The sequence below is a fragment of the Ambystoma mexicanum genome, chromosome 2p, assembly GCF_040938575.1.
Source record: "Ambystoma mexicanum isolate Mex_15411 chromosome 2p, UKY_AmexF1_1, whole genome shotgun sequence".
Lineage (NCBI taxonomy): Eukaryota > Metazoa > Chordata > Amphibia > Caudata > Ambystomatidae > Ambystoma > Ambystoma mexicanum.
In genome coordinates, this window is record NC_090923.1 from 1,144,637,358 (window position 1) to 1,144,654,766 (window position 17,409).

Consider the following 17,409-nt stretch of genomic DNA (forward strand, 5'->3'; position numbering starts at 1 on the left):
CAGCCAACATGGAGGCATCCACATAGCTTGGTTCCTAAAAACCAAGCTATGCGGTCTAGTGTTTTGGATGTGGTAGCCTAGGGACTACTTTACCCAGACTATTTTGTTGGGGCTATTTAAACCACACCCGAGCAAGACAAAACGCTTTGCATTACTTTGCAGCTTGCAACGTGAGGCTCACCGTGTCCAGCTATTTCCTCGAACCTCGGAGAAGCAGAACCGGCAAGGAGACAAAAGGAACATCATTAGCAGCAGCATTTTACCAGCAGTCTTCATCTTTAAACACTTGCAGCTACTGAGAACAGCTTCCTCGAATCTGCACGCCTCCTGGACAGAACGATCTGAAAGAGGAAGATATAGGCAACATTAAAGAAAGCAGTAGAGACATTTACAAATTACGAACTGCTCAAAAGGCTTACCTGGCGGGTCGCCTCTCGGCTGGCACCACTCCGGACATTCCACTCGCGCTGAAGAACACCGCGACCTACAAGGAAGGAAAACACAGGTTAGCAAAGGCAAGACTTTGCAGCACTGCGCATAGCGCTTACTTACCGCATCATAGCGCTCTTAATGCGCCATCTTTACCAGCGGGGCTCAACCAAGCCAGTTCGCCGCGCTGAAGCTCCGCATACCTAAGGGAGAAAAATGAGACATTTTAAACAAAGAAAGGCATGCAGGATAGCAACAAAACTAAAGAACAGCAATAAGACCTACCTGAACAATATCAAACGGGCCGGCGTCAGTGAAGTAACTGGACTGCACTCGCCCATGAAAGACAACGCGCCCCTGCAAAGAAGGCAGGACGGAGAGCACGCCTAATTCTACCACAAGGCAACCTTCCCCGCAGACCACATCAGGGTAAAGCTGAGAAGCATACCAGCGAGTAACCTGGCAGGGTGGCGTCCCTGTGGATACCAGGTGAGCGTAACACCACTCAGCCTTTGTAGAGTACAAATCCTCCAATTTTTCTTTTTTCAGTCTCAAAACTCTCAAAGTATCACTTGAAAAGCTTCGCATATTTCCCCTTTCAAGACCCTGAATTTTTTCATTGAGCTTTTTCACTTCAGCATCCCTACATTTCTTTTTCTTGCTTGACAATCCAATCAGCATACCTCTCATGTATGACTTGAAGGTTTCCCACACAAACTCCACTCTGACTTCGCCAGTCCAATTTTCAGCTGCAAAGAATCTTGCCTCTTGAACTATTTTATCCACAATTTCATCGTCCTCCAGAAGTGTGACATTCATCCGCCATGTATTAGACTTTGGAACAGGAAAGGCCAATTGCAAATCTATTGAGATCGGAGCATGATCTGAAATCAATAATGCTTTAATGTCTCCCCTTTGGAATGATTGCGTGCAGACACCAGAAGTCAGAAGGAGGTAAATCCGTGAATATACATTATGTCTGGCAGAGAAGAAAGTATATTGTCTTATTGAAGGGTTCTGCAATCTCCATACATCTGAGAGATTCCATTCACCCATTAGTCTTTTTAATGCTGTCCTTTTCAGATTATTTGCACTGTCCACTGCCCCCATACTTTTATCAAGTTAAGGCTCCAGAACAACATTAAAGTCCCCTCCCATAATAACATTACTTACATGCATATTCTGTAAAAACTGTGCTAGAGAGATGAAAAAACTACCATCTCCCCAATTCGGAGCATATATGTTGCAGAAACAATACAGAACATCCTGAATATTTGCAGTGACACAGATAATCCTCCCTTTAGCATCCTTCTCACATTTCATCTTAGTAATCGACAAATTCCTTTTAAACAGAATACACACCTCTAGAACTAGTAGTGAAAGACGAGCAGTAAGCATCACTGACCCACCCCCTTTTCCATTTATCTATATCTGTATCCAGCAGATGAGTCTCCTGAAGCAGTGCAACATCTGCTCCAATTTCCTCCAGTTTGATCAAAATCACTTTCCTCTTGGTAGCACAATTAGCTCTATTTACATTCCAGGATACCACCCTCAAATTCCTCTGGTAAGTGTAAGACATGAGTGGATCCCGCTTCACAACCCTTGCGATGAATTCAAATAACACAACAAAACTTAAACCTACAACTACTATAAAAAACAGAACTGAAAATGGACTTGAACCACCCAACCCTCCAGAACTTCCCTTCCACTTACATGCAGAAAGGGACTACCCCACCCCCTCACATTTAATAAATCAACACTGGCATGTAGAGATATTAACTCTGAGGCCACAATTAGGGTTGATCTCATCATGCCTACATAAATCCTTAATGGAGACTTTGGCCACATCTTGTGTGGCTTGTAGAGAAGATCAGCTTTTTCTACATGTATATTATTGGGAATGTCGGGCTCTTGTAGGGAATTATGGCCGCAAACAGAGTATTGTGGTGCTGAGCTGTAAGGCTGGTGTATGTATGCAGGGAATATAATAAAGTGCACAGGTAATTAGGTGCTGACATTCATAGACACAACTGTGTGCCACCTGGCTTTGAGTGACAAACAGACTGAATTCAGTCCTGGGAGCATGTCAGTAAATCAATAGCAAAAATCCCCATGTGATGTCAGGCCTAGATACAGAGATAACAAGGCATTCACCAATACATAAGGCCTTTCAGCCACAATGTAAAATAATTGTTTCCATATTGACAGTGCAGGCACTGTGTGACAAAGACAAAAGCAACACTCTGACTATAAGTCAGCCACCATCATGGTAATAATACCATAACTCAGTGACCCCCTTGCACTGCTCATGATGTAGCTCCTGTTAGAGAGAATGTTCATTTCTGTGCCAATTCCCTTTAACCTTAGAGACCCCTAGCTCTTTTGCTGGACTCAGGGCTTTTTAATGTCAACTCCTGAGTGAGTGGGACATCTTTCTCACTCGTTTGTTTTTTCTGACTAGCATTTTTGTGTTTCTTACTGTTTCATGGAGTCTGGTAAACTCCATAGGCATCTGCTATTTGCATTGTGACACACAGTACATTTTGTGCAGTGCCACTGGGAAGTCCCTTGGACTTCTCTTAATGTTTAAGTACATTTTCTTGGGTGAACTACTGTTCCCAAGAATAGTAAGATGACTCCTGTCTTACTTACCTTTCTTTTGTAAGTCCAGCACACACTACCCTATGTGGAGTGCTGGAGGGTTACATAGTAACTCCCTTGTCCCACTTCTCATGTAATATGCTGTTACACTAACTAACTTGAATGGCTGCTGGCAGTGGTTTCTTTTTTACTACCTTGTGCCATGTATCTGCAGGCTGATTCCTCAGCTGCAGTAGAGCACCTAAGGGTGATCATTTTCTCAAAATGGCCATGGTCTTCTTTTTTTGCCATTTCTCATCAGTTAGTTCTGGTCTGGAAAGGCAGGAAGTGTCTGGAAAGGCAGGAAGTGAGGGAGGGTCCCGAAACTTCCCTGTCCTTTGACTCTTTGTGTGCCCGAATGAAACCAGTTCTGATTGGCCGGATGCTGTCCAGAAGGGTGGCCACCCTCCTGGGTGATTGACTGCCTAGGGCTGTGAATTAATGGGAACTTGCTTAAAAGGTGAGGTTTTTGGGACTAGAGGCAGAGTCGACCACTGGAGGACAACATCCAATGAAGAAGATGTGAAGAGATGTCAGCAGCACCCTCCTTGACCGCAAAGTGCCTGGTAAATCCCTGCAGCTCCGCTGACTATTTTTTCGTTTTGACTGGGAAGACCTGTACGGGACGACTTCCCCCCTTGGGCTGGTGAGACCAACTAGCCTTAAGACAAGCTTCATTATGGCACAACCCCCGACTTGCTGTGACTTTTCAAGGCTGCAGAATCCCAATGCCCTGGGACCCCTGACCATCATCGAGTGCATTGTCTTCGGAAGTGCGAATCCAGCCAAAACTTTGTCAGCATCCAGAGGACCCTACAGAAGCAGGAGATCTTCATCCAGAGTCCCATCCCCAGAGTTCAGGACCGAGGGATCTATTCATTTCTAACCAGAGCTGTTCATTCTTCTTTGGCGCGGAGAAAAAGGTGTCAAAACCACAAAAGGCAGCTGAATCAAGGAGAATCCATTGCTGCAGAGCCCCTCTCTCAAGTGCTGCCACAGAAGCCCACCAGACGTCCTCCCTTTCATTACCACAACCAAGGACTAGAAACAAGGGTCTGCTACACTGCAACAGGAAGGCATCCAGCTGAAACAAATTCTTCAGTTCACAGGTACTGTGGGGCTTGGGGTACATCTACCTTTTGCCAATTGTGGTGCTTCCTAGATTGGGGAGTACTATTTTACGCTCTTTTGTGTTGACCCCAACTCACTTGCACTGACCTTTCAGCTTGTGCTTCTTCAAAAAGGCTCCTCTGTGATTTTCTATTTGAATTACTGACATTTCTAAAAATGTTCTAAGAAGAGAGCATCAGAACTTTGAACTAGCCCATTGACTTTGGCTGTCCTGGCTCCCTAAAGGCCCCCTTCTGAACCCATTGGCTTTGGCAGTGCTTGTTCCCTTACATGTTTTGTTGAACACTAGTATTGCTGGGATAAAAGACTGCCTACATCCCTCTGGGAGAATCTAACTGTTTTCCAAAGTAGAAAGTATGTTCTGATCTAACTATAATGTATCCCTCCTTATAATTCAATATTACAATGGTGATAACAAATAAGTGTCATTACTAACCTCAAATGACATGACGTCACTCAATGTGCTGGAATATGCATAACATATGAAAAGTTACTTACCTGTTTTATTGCTCTTGTTGAAATGAATCCTAACTTTGGGATTAATATTATTAGTAGTTGCTGCTTTTTAAACATTGTCTAATAATCCTTGTGTAAATATAAATACATGTTAATACTATAACTCTAAGTGTGTAAGTGTTTACTTGGATACCTGTATTTACTGATTTCATTGTACAGCTCTACAGCTCACTGCTCCAAAGGCAATACCGTCTCTCCGTTCTCACCAAGAAGAGAGCCCTTATCCAAGCCCGCATCTCTGCAGAATCTAACAATTCGGCCGAACTCTTTAAAATCTGCAAGGAGCTTGCCACCCCTGCTGCAGTCTCTACCTCTCCTGTCCCCTCCCAGGCCCTCTGTACTGCACTGGCCTCTCACTTCATCTCTAAAACTCAGGACATCCTGTCCTCACTCTCCTCCTATCACCTCCCTCCCTCGCTTCCCTGCTCTTCCTCCGGCCCTTCTGCAGCCACCCCTCCTCCCTCCTTCTCTGCCTTTCCCCTTTTCTCTGCTGACGAAGTTTCCAGACAAGTCCGATCTATGAAAGTCTCGTCTAAACAGGTTCACCCCTGTTCCTCCAAAACTATCAAGAACCACATCGACTCCCTGGCTCCTGCCCTGGCTGACTTTTGCAACCTCTCCTTCGCCTCTGGAGTCTTCCCATCCCCCCTCAAGCACTCCCTTGTGCACCCTCTTCTTAAGAAACCCTCTGCCGACCCCTCCTGCCTGGCTAACTATCGCCCAATCTCCATCACTCCCTTCCTGGGCAAGCTCCTGGAGAAACTGGCCATCTCCCAGCTTAACCTCCATGCTGAAGCTGTTGGTAGTCTTCATGACCACCAATCCGGCTTCAGAGCGGCCAGAAGCACGGAAACTACTCTCCTGAACATCCGTGATGACCTGCTCTTGAACCTCGACTCCAACACTCCGTGTGTTCTCATTCTGCTCGATCTCTCTTCTGCCTTTGACACTGTCAACCATGCCATCCTGCTCAACCGTCTCCGCGATAACCTGGGTATCACTGGTCAGGCTCTGGCGTGGCTGACCTCTTTCCTTTCCAATCGACCCTCCCAGGTCCAACTTGGGTCCTTCCTCTCTGACATCTTTTTCTCCACCTGTGGTGTTCCCCAGGGATCTAATCTCTCTCCCTGGCTTTTCAACCAGTATCTGGCACTTCTTGCCCACCGCATCGCCGCCCTCTGCCCCAACTTTCAGTGCTATGCGGACGATACCCAGCTCATTTTCAGGCTACCCTCGGCCTCCTCCTCTCCTGCCCTCATCTCTGACTGTCTGTCTGCTATCCAGGAATGGTGTGCTGCCAACGACCTCCGCCTTAATGCTAGTAAGACTGAGATTCTACTCATCGGCACACCCACTCCCTCCTTCCCTGCAGCTCTCTGGCCAGCGTCTCTTGGGCCTCTTCCTGCTCCTACCTGCAAGGCAAAAAACCTCGGGGTCATCTTTGACTCCACACTCTCCTTCTCTCCTCATATATCTGACGTCTCTAAGAAGTCACACTACCAGCTACTCCTCCTTAGAGGTATTCTTCCCTTCCTCTCCTTCCCCCAGAAGCTCACTGTCTCCCGAGCCCTGGTTCTCTCGAAGCTGGACTACTGTAACAGTCTCTATCTTAATCTGCCTGCCTCCACTCTCCGCCCTCTGCAACTCATCCAGAACAGAACTGCGAGACTTGTCCTTGGCCTCAAGCCCAGGGACCGTATCTCTCCAGGACTGAAATCTCTACACTGGCTCCCAGTGGCTGCGAGGATTAAGTTCAAAACCCTCTGCATTGTCCACAAGGCCTTCTGGGGCCTGGGGCCTAAATACCTGCAACTCTCTCTTCCTAAATATCTTCCTTCCCGAGCCCTTCGCTCATCCGTCTCCAACTCCCTCAGGGTCAGCCGCTTCTCGAAGCAACGAGCTGGGGGTAGATCTCTCTCCGCGGCAGGAGCCTCCCTCTGGAACAGTCTTCCTGCCTCCCTGAAACTCGAGGAGAACCATCTCCGGTTCCGGAAGCACCTTAAAACCTTCCTCTTTGCTTCTGCTTTCTCTCTCCCTCTCCTCTGCTAATTCTTCACTAAATTCTGCACTGAATCTGAAACTTGGCCACTCTCACCGACCTCGGTCCTGGGCCCAGCCATTCTCCACTTGCACTGCCTCCCTGGCAACCCCTGCACTGCGGGACTGTCTCTGTATCCCTACAGCCCCCCCTTCCCAGCACTTGTCTGCACTTACCTTGCACTTGCCACCAGCTGGCTCTATTTATTTATTTATCTATTTATTTCTATTCTACTTACCTTGTACTGCACTTTTCCCTTCCCCCTACCCCTGCACTTGCGCGGTCTGAATGACACCTGCCCTAGTAGGATCGTTGTCTGTCCTCCCCCTGTTCCCCCCTCCCTGCCTCGTCGTGCCTTGAAACACTTGTGTATAGGCGCGTTACAAATGCCATATCATATCATATCATATCATTAGCCCTCTTAAGATAATCCTGGCTGCTCGGGTCACACTACCAACTTGTTGTAGTACAGGCCTACATTAAAAGGTAGGTTACCTAATACCAAGAGATAAGTCTTGTAAAGTCCCACACCAGTTGGGCTCTACATATTCTTAACTAACATCTCCTTGTGACGAGTGACATGGAGAATCGGGTTACCACTCTGCCCTCACTTCCCAAGTGCCAGCTCTTGCCGCCACAAGTCCATCTCAGCTTTTCAGAAGGTAAAACCAGCTCGTCAGGAGTATTTCCCAGACCACAAAAAGGGTTAGATGGAAGGGGACATCAACCCTACTTGAACTCTTCCCTGTCCACCACACGTCCTCCTTCCCCCAGTATTGTTGTGGCCACTTACTTCCTTTATTCAGAGGCAACTCCCTGCATCACTCTAAAGCGCATTAGGAGACTGGCTGAACCCACCCAGTCTGCTCTTATCAAAAGGGGATTGGCTTGGGCCTGGTTGGCCTGCCGCCACCCAGTAGCCTGGCATGAACCCAAGCTGGCTTGCTAGTAGCCCATTCTTGTATCTGAGGTTCTTCTCGAGAGACGCTGGACACGCACACTTACCGAAAGACTCCTCGCGGGCTTTTTCTTTGTTTTCAGCCAGCTTGCGCTCTGCCACCTGACATTTCAGGACTTCAACATCCACCTAAAAAGAAAAGACTGTAAATGCAGCGCTTCAATTACTTTTTTTTTTATTTATTCAATTATGGTGTATTCATGGTTTACAGTAAACCTTATACACTTCTCTTCCACATACCAAATCACGTTACCATGACAAAGATCCATTCAAAACAGTTATATAGAGAGTGTGACCAGGTGGCCCACTGCAAATAACAACACTGACTCTTTGAATGAAATCCAAGGGTGTTTATTTAAAATATCAAATGTCAGAATGGCACATTTTTCTTTTCAGTCTCTTGGGGTTTTAAGGGACTGGGGAATATTGGTGCTAAGGCCGTCCCTTTCCTCTCTCAACTTCCCTGAGCTTGGGACCTCACCTCAGATGTCCACACTGGGTTGTTAGTATTCTATTGATTGGTAACCCCCAACTGTCTCTTCTCACTACAACTAAAGATAGTCTCCTTAAGTCGTTTGCTATCTGACTCCCTAGGGACCTTCTAACTCTCCCTCTCCTATCAATGGTTAGTTGCTGGAACATAGGGAATGGTGCCTTCTTTCACCCAGCGTCACATACACTCCTTCCACAATCTCTCACTCCTGACCCTTCGCTGTACAAATCCCTTCCAACTGTTCTCCCACCATGTCACTGGGCCTCATTCCGAGGCTGGAGCTATCCATGGAGTAAAGAGCACCATGGTAAGCAACCATGGAGCTATTTACTCCATGGAAATCCGGCATGGTGAATGGAGTAATTACCGGTCCATTCCAAGGTTGGAGGGACCGGTAAGTCCCCATTCACCATACCGGTTCCCCATCCCCATTCCTGCCCCCATAGGGCTCAATGGGAATGGGGAAGGAGTAAATTACGGCACCGTAAATTACGGTGCCGTAATTTACTCCAAGGTCCCTTTGCGGGTTGGATTTTTAACGCCTGCTAAAAGCAGGCGTTAAATGCCAACCCGCAAAAGGGAACTCGGAATATGGTGGTAAGTGTTAACGGTCACCGTTGCCATTAACGGTGACCGTTAACCCTTACCTCCAGCCTCGGAATGAGGCCCACTGTCCCTTCCAATCTCTCACTCTGCCTTTCCACCTCCACCCTTCGATCTTACTTCCTTTCTCACTCAAGTTCTTTTAACAACTGATATCTTCCACTACTACTCTACCTCTGTTTCCTATTCTCCCTCCTTCCACTCACTCAACTTCTTTGCCCCTACTATTCTTCTAATGCTAACGCCTCATTAATTCACTAGCAATAGCTACTTCTGTTCTCCCACTCGCTGTCGTTCTTCACGCTATTACCTCGAATACTGTTCCCACTCCGCTTCTACAATTACCTCGCTCTACTACCTTCCAGATGATTCAAGGATATGGTGATCTGCACACCTCTCTCACCATTACAAACCCCTCAGGGATATGGTGCCTTGCTCACCCAAAGATATGCTGCCCTCCTTACCCTTCGCCAACTAACACCCATTCTACTACTAATATTCTTTGCTCGCTACTCCTGCCACCTACAACCTCAACTCCCAACCACTACTACCTCCTCCACTACTACTATTACCCCACGGTTGTGAAGCTTGGCGGCACCCTGTGACAGGGATGCCGCCTCTGCTTTGCTGTTCTCTGGCATCCTGTGCCGGCCTGGAGGCCGCCGTCGTTGCAGGTAAGGAGGTGTGGGGAGTGGGTCTGCTCGGTCCAAAGGCACCAGTGGGTGAGCTGGTTCACCCCTCTCCCCCTCCCCCTTGATAGGGCCACAACATATTAAAAAACAGATACAAGAAATAATCCATAAATTAACTTGCCCCAATAAAGGATAAACTACATTTATTTGTTCCTAATTTCCTTTTTGGCGTTATGGTTAATATAACCTTTTACCATACACAAAACACGTACAACAATAAATGTATCAAGACATATCAACCAAAAATAACTCAATATAGATATGTGAGAGAGAGGGTGGGGCTGAGTTGGTGAGGCATCTATGTGTAATAGACAGGGTCTTGAATATGATTTGTTCTCAGATCGGAAGCCAGTGCGCATCCTTTCTTGCGGCCAAGATGTGTTCACGTTTCGGAATACTGAGGGCAGTTATGGTAGCATTATTCTGGATCACCTGCATCTTTTAAATGTTATGCAACAAAGTCCCAGCAAACAGGGCATTGCAATAGTGTAGTCTTGACCCAATAATCGCTCGGGCAACAGTAAGGCAGCTATCCTGAGAGAGGAATGATCTGAATGCATCAATCAGTTTTGTTGTGTATGCGGCAGATGAGGCAATGGTATTCACTTGACGCGTGAGTGAGAGAGTAGCATCGAGGTAGACTACCAGAGTCTTCACTGAGGAGGATATTGGGATTTGAATGCCATCGATATTTAACTATGTCTATTGGGCACTGAAATTCTGGATCACTGCCAAAAGTCCAACCGGGAAGGATCACTGTCTTTTCATCATTCACACAGAGGCAGTGAGTGGCCATCTAGGCCTGGATCGTTGTGCATTCTTTGTTTAGGGAGCAAGTGTCATCCAGGCAGTTGCCGGACAAGGGGAGGAGGATTTGGGGGTTATCGGCATAGTTGGTGTAAGATATGCCGATGGAGTCTAGTAGGTCATATAAGGGTTTGGTGAATGTATTGTAGAGTGTCAGGGACACATAGGACCCTTGGAGCACGCCACATGGGATAGGAGCTGGGGTGGGGGCATTGGAATTCTCTGCTAACACTCTCATGGATCTGCCCTCTAAGAAGGCTGCAACCCAAGTAGTGGCTTCAGGTGAAAAGTTTGCTGCAGTGGTGAGATGGTGGCACAGGATTTGGTGGTCGACCAGGTTAAATGCTGCCGAGAGATCAAGGAGGAGGAGGAGGGCAGGTTTCCTCTTATCTCTTATATAGTCTATCTGGTTCTTCAGGTCGAGCAGGGCAGATTTCGTACCATGGCCAGGTCGGAAGCCAGACTGGTGTGTTCCTAGGATGTGGTGGGTCTTTGGGAATTGTTGAATTTGTCATTTATGATGCTCTTTCCAAGTTTTTCAGTACAAAAGGGACCATGTTAATGGGCCAGTAGTTGTTGGGGACAGAGGGGTCAAGCAAGGCTTTTTTGATCAGTGGGAGAACCCAGGCTTCTTTGAGGCTGGAGGGTACTAGGCCGGTGGTAAAAGAGGCGTTAATGAATCTGGTGATGAAGGAGACATATACCATACACAGTGTTGCAGTAATAGTAGTCCAAACGTGCCACCGAACAGGCACGTTGTGAAGGAATGAGGCAGCTTCCCAACAGAAAAGAAAGTAAGAAACTGAATTACTTTCCAATAAACCAGCCACACTAAAGGACTCAGAGTATTGAAATTGATATTGATGTTTTATTTGTATTGCGCTCGTACACAAGTGTTTCAGAGCGCAACGAGGCAAGGGAGGGGAGCAAGGGAAAACAAAAGAACAATCTGACTAGGCCCAGTGACATTGAGAACGCGCAAGTGCATGGGAGAGAGAAAGAGGAAAAGTGCATGGGAGGGGGGAGAGGTGGAAAGTGCTGAGCAAAATAAATAAAACAAATAAATATATAATAAAAGCAACCAACAGTGGGAGTGCAGCCAGCAAGTGGCAAGTGTGAGGTTTAAGGCAACAGACAGGGTGTGTCTGATACGTGCAGAAAACAGGGGGGGGACTGTAGGGTTTCAGATACAGACCCCAGTGGAAGGGAATCGCCAGGAGGCAGTGTGGGTGGGTGGCAGGGGGAGCAGGTACCTAGGCCCGAAAGTCAGAGGGTGACCAGGTGCACAATGGCGAGACAGAGCAGATCAGCAGATGAGAGGAGGAGAGAAGGCAGAAGCAAAGAGGTAGGTGTTGAGGGGCTTCCGGAACCGTAGATGGCTCTCTTCAAGTTTCAGAGTGGCAGGGAGGCTGTTCCAGAGGGAGGCCCCAGCCGAAGACAGATCTATCCCCAGCTTGCTTCTTTAAAAAACGACTGACCCTGAGGGACTTAGAGGTGAAGGAGGGAAGAGCTCGGGAGGGAAGATATTTACGGAGGGAGAGCGGAAGGTATTTTGGGCCCAGGCCCCAGAAAGCCTTGTGGACAATGCAAAGGGTCTTGAATTTAATCCTTGCAGCCACTGGGAGCCAGTGGAAAGATTTCAGTGCTGGAGAGATACGATTCCAGGACTTGAGGCCAAGGACAAGTCTCGCTGTCCTGTTCTGGATAAGTTGAAAAGGGCGGAGAGTAGAAGCAGGTAGATTTAGAAAGAGGCTGTTGCAATAATCCAACCTAGAGAGAACCAGGGCTCGAGAGACTGTGAGCTTCTGGGGGAAGGAGAGGAAAGGCAGAATACCTCTGAGGAGAAGCTGTAGGAAGTTTGACATTTTAGAGACATCAGTAAAGAGTAGGGTTTCCTCCTCTGCAAGGAAACATGGTACAAAGTCGATTAACGTCATCAGAATAGAAGAAATTCCTTTAAAAGTCTGCCCAGTATCACAAACATCAAGAACAAGAGTGTCCGTCTTACAAAAGTGGGGGTATTTCAGATTAATCCCCACCTCAAATAAGAGTTCCATCCTGATGAAGGCCCTTTAAAAAAGCGACCAAGAACGTTTGGGAAAAATGTATCGCGGCATAGGGGCCGAAACACGTGTAGACAAAATCATGGCTGAAGCGACCAGTTGAGCCCTTTTCTCCTTTTAAAAAAAGGATACTTGAATATTATTGTTGTTTTTGACCTTGATGAAAAATGTCAAAACTATCTTGGTGATATGGTGTGTCATAAGTGTTAAAGTCACCTTCTACTAACCCCCAGGGACAAAATATATTTTTAGAACGTTAGTGTCTGTCTAAATGAAGTTGTAATGTATGTGTTAGTCTTGTGCAATGGTTGTAAACCACTCAAGTTATTCTAAATAACAAAACACTTTTCATGAAAATAATTAATACATTTATATTTTGGATTACGAAAATCTTCTGTTTGACCAGATGTTTAAAGTGAGTGAAGCATAGGGTAGTGCAACTACAAATGTGTGTGATTCAAAGGGAGGGGTAACCAGGTTCCACTTATATATTGATATACTCTCCTGCCAGGGCTTTTCTTATATGAACGCACTTGCAACGTGCATCTGCCTGGTATACTCTCCTGGCAGGGCTTTTCAATATATATATATATATATATATATATATATATATGGAAAAACAAGGAAAGGTGCGCACTCCAATTCTCTGCATGACCTTCTAGGCTACTGGTGTACTCCTCCGACCGGTTTCTGTGCCAATACACGTCATCAGGGAGGCTGGGTGGACTTGCAGCTCACAGCAGGTGCAGGTGATAAAAATCTGCTGCAAGGGCTACTAGTAGATGTAGTCATCTGGTCAGCAGAGAAAACGCTCACGCCCAATCCCACAGTGGAGAAAGGGGGGGAGTGTAGCCTCAAGTGAGGCACTCCAAAGTCGGGCATATATAACCCTGGTGCGGCACCTTGTCAGGTCTTGAGGATTCCACCCCTAAAGGTCCTGCGAAAAATGGAAAAACAAGGAAAGGTGCGCACTCCAATTCTCTGCATGACCTTCCAGGCCACTGGTGTACTCCTCCGACCGGTTTAGTTTGCTTCTGGCATTCTCACAGCATACTCCTGCTTGCAGTCCGCTCCCCTCTGTCTTGTCGGTGAGCCGGTTGGCTCCACGGGCAGCGCCAAGCCCCACGGTCCCTCGGTCAGCACCGAGAGAAGTAGCGTTCTCCAGCCAGTGTCTGACTGTCAGCTGGTCTGCTGGTTTAAATCTCACAGCATCAAACTTGTTCCTGCAACAACTAGAGCGCAGTGTGTACTCCTGGCTTCCAGTGATCTTCATTACTCGGCTCATCTTCTTAGTCACAATATTTTCATTTTGAGGGCAGTGGTAGTCTGTTTCTGATAACTTGTATGCAAAGTCTATAAATTGGTTCTCAGTAATGTGAAAAGGATAGTCAGTTCTTGAGGGCTTGTATGTAGAGTCTGGAAAGGTGTTTTCAGGAGTCTTGAAAGGCAAGTCAGATTTTAAGGACTTGTATGAAGATCCTGTGAAAGTGCTTTCAGTATCTTTCCTAGGTGGGCGAGGGGAGGTGTGACATTAAAGCATGGGGAATGGCGGGGTATCCTCAAAAGAAAAAGGGGGATACAATGTCTCGTTCAATTATTTCATTTCACGTGGGGAATATTAGAGGTGTAGTTGGTAAAGGTTGAGGGAGAGTATTAAAATAGGCCATCAGGTCCTGGGGAACAGAAGGAACACCCCTAAAAAGAAGGGGGAAGGGGTATGAGTCTTTTTCCAACAATGCTGTGTCCTCTCACCGAGGATCACCTCTCCCTGTGGGATCCTCCCTCATATAGCCGCCCCCAGGGTTTGTATCAGAAAGCGTCTGCCTCACCCTGGCCACATGAGGGAAGTTTACCTCAGGGAAAGGAGTGATGACATCGCTGCACACATCATAATGTCCAACTGATATTCTGCATCACCCTATTCTTCACCTGTCATACACTCCATTTCCATTAGCTCTTCTCTTTTATTAGAGGGACACTCTCTGGCCAAATGCCCTTTTCTCCACAAGAGAAACAAACAATGGGAGAAGGTTTAGGGCTTCTAGTTTCCTCTACCTTTAAAGGTCCCTTATCTCTCATTATTGGTTGCCTTCTTTCCTCCCTCTCTGACTCTTGGGCCCCTATTTTATTAGGTTTTCGAAAGCCTTTGTACATTTTATTTTCCCTGGACCTTGTTTTCGGGATGGAAAGAGCTTCTGGGTCCCGATTCTATTTCCATCTTCCCACCATCTGCTTTATGTAGAACTCTCTGATGTTTCTTGGGTTCTGCATGATTTTGAGCAGTTTCTATTGCTAGGAGCATTGTAGGATTGTTCATTTGTAGAATGGGCCTTTGAAGAGCTATGGGAGAACTATTAAAAAGCTGTTCCAGGGCTAATGCTTCTAGCACATCTGGGAAGGTCTTCTTCCCTAGCCATTGTGATAGGGTATGTTGGATTCTGGCCTCCTAACTCCAAAGGAGTTTCTCCTGGATTTAATCTAATTTCTCACAACTTATTTCTGTAAACATTTTCTGTCTTCCCTACTCTGAGTAACAGACTCTTTTTGATCTCCTTGTAAGCTATAAGCCCCAATGGGTTGAGTGTCTGATATGACGACTGTAGGTCTCCTTACAACAAGTTTTTAACTCATCTCCCCAGTGGAACTGCTGCGCTAGTCGTTTGAAATTTAGGAAGAAGCTCCTTAAATCGGCTCCCTTCCTATAGGGCTGCAAGATTCCATGTGGGAGGATGGGTCTTTGTTGGGCTGCCACTAACCTAGAAATACTCTCCTGGGATCTGGCTTCTGATTTTTCCTGGTGGGTCACAAGGCACTCTAGCAGAGCCTCTATGATACTCATGGTGGGAACTGGAGTTTGAAAGAGTCCTAGGTCAGAAGTTGATTCTGACCTCTTTGGGCTCCTTAACCGAGGTCAAGTTAGAAGAAGTGTGGGTGACCCAAAAAGAAAGATTTCTTCTTCAAACTTTTGAGTGAATTCTTCAATCTCTAGGGGTTTGCAGGGTTGACTGGGGAGTTTCCCTCAATTTCTGTAATCTTCCTTTCGGAAATCGGCCTTCAACTGTCAACTGTCAGGTTGGGTGTGTACTTGCATTTACTCTCTTTAGTTTATCTGTGACGGTTTCTTTAAGCTAAGTTTGATACCTAGACTTCCTAGTGGTGGGAGGTCTTTAGTGATTTTCACCACAAGATTTAGCTGATGGCTGGGTCCAACTGAATAATGGGACAGTCTAGCTAATGGCCTTCCTTTCAAAAGAAGTTTTTGTCGGATATGGGAATTTTTAGCTTGGCCAGAAGTGATTGTTTAAACATATAGATGGGCTTGGTTGGGGAAACTTAACTGAACCTCTTCCCCTTGGGAATCAACAAAATTGAACTGTTTCAAGAACCACCATAATTGTATCAGGCGGTTCAACAAAATGATCCGTCTAGGCTTTTCCTTATATGAGATGTACAATTAGGAGATTGGTCACTCTGCAAAATCTCAGGGTCCCCAGCTTGTGTCCACCAGGTCAGATCCCACAACTGACACCATATACATGGGTGCAGAAGTAAGCGTCTTGACATAGTTGTGGTAACGTGGTTGCCATATACTTATTTACAATAACAAAAGAGAAAGAAAAACCTATCTTGCCCTACCTCAACAAAACAATACAAAGGACACAGTCAGACGGTCTGTAAAGTGAAATGTCCGCCGTCCTGTGCCTAAACCTATTTCCATCCCTTGCACTTTTAAGCTAACTAAAGAAAACTGGATGTCTTATTCATCCAGAAGGAGGCCCCCTCTCACTTTGGATGTACACTCCAAGCACAGTTCTTTTGCAAATAATATATGGTTAAATGTTCCTCAATCTCCTGGGAGGAATCTCTTCCTTGGTTATTGCTCTCACTTTTAAGCAAACACAATTCTCCCCTCAGCTGGAGGGAACCTCTTTCTCTGTTCCAGTCTTTGAATCTTTAAACAAAACACAATTCTCCCTTCACCTGGAGGGAACCTTTTTTCCCCTTATCAATGCATTAGTCAGAAACAATATACAGTTCCCCAGTCTTCTGGAGAAATCCTTTTCCTCTGCCTGTAAAACAAAAATGAACCTTTCCAGTTTTTTTATCAGGTCTGGTTCACTAGCCTGCCAGACCAGACCATAGACGTTCTCAATGGTATATCAAGTCTGTTTCACTAACCTGCCAGACTTTATTTCACAACTTTATAGTCTCAAAAGAGGTTTGCTTTGTCACTGGTTTCCTGTTTTATATTTTCTTTTCTTCTCAGGGTTTCCCAGACTGCTTCTGAGCTCCAGCCCACTAGTTAAGATATCTCTGCACAGATGAGGGTCTTCAACCCATATATATTTTACTGGTGGGCCTTGCCGTTTCCATTAGGATCCCAGGCCCTGCTGTGCGCTGGTGGGATGTCCCCGTTTTCATGTGGATCCGCATTCCGGCTCTCAGCCTTCGGGTCCCCTGCCATCAGAATGAGCATCTCGTTCCTTGCTCCTCCAGGGCTGGCTCGATGGACCATCGAGTCCTTCTTTCCTGTTTATGATTGGGGCTGCCTCTCTTGACAACTGTACCGCATGTGTTGGTTCTGCGGTGGGCCTGTGCCTCCTTTTTCCATCTTCTTCATATAAGTATTTTTCAGCAATAAGCTTGGGAAAGTCTCCCTCTTTCTCATCCCAGTCTTGTCAATGATATTTTCTACTCTAACATATAGAGATTTGGGTGACAAGAGGGACCTGAGTGAGGCATAAGGGGAGTATGGACACCAAAGGGGTAAATTAATACTGAGTTCTCCCAGGGCCATCGTCACTGGTCCAATGAAGGATTTCCCTCCCTATGAGATACACCCGTCGAGTACCACCCCTAGGCGGAATGTCAGATAGCGGTCTCACCACCCTGGCCTCATGCAAAGGGGCCTCCCCCGTGGAAATGGTGACAATACCATGGGATTCTTCACACCTGTTACAAACATAATTAACAAAGAACCTTCTTTGATTCTATTGGCTTTCTGTATCGCTGAACATTGCCTGAATGCCATGATC

General features: G+C 46.4%; 1 protein-coding gene across 2 annotated transcripts in view; it reads right to left on the minus strand.

The window, feature by feature from the left end:
• LOC138567240 (RIB43A-like with coiled-coils protein 2) overlaps window positions 1–17,409 on the minus strand; it is a 304,620-nt gene that overhangs the window by 210,574 nt on the left and 76,637 nt on the right. For both annotated transcript variants that reach the window (XM_069645237.1, XM_069645239.1), the window contains exon 3: window positions 7,763–7,844. In XM_069645237.1, coding sequence (XP_069501338.1) covers window positions 7,763–7,844 — 82 coding nt within the window. The remainder of the gene's footprint in view (window positions 1–7,762; window positions 7,845–17,409) is intronic.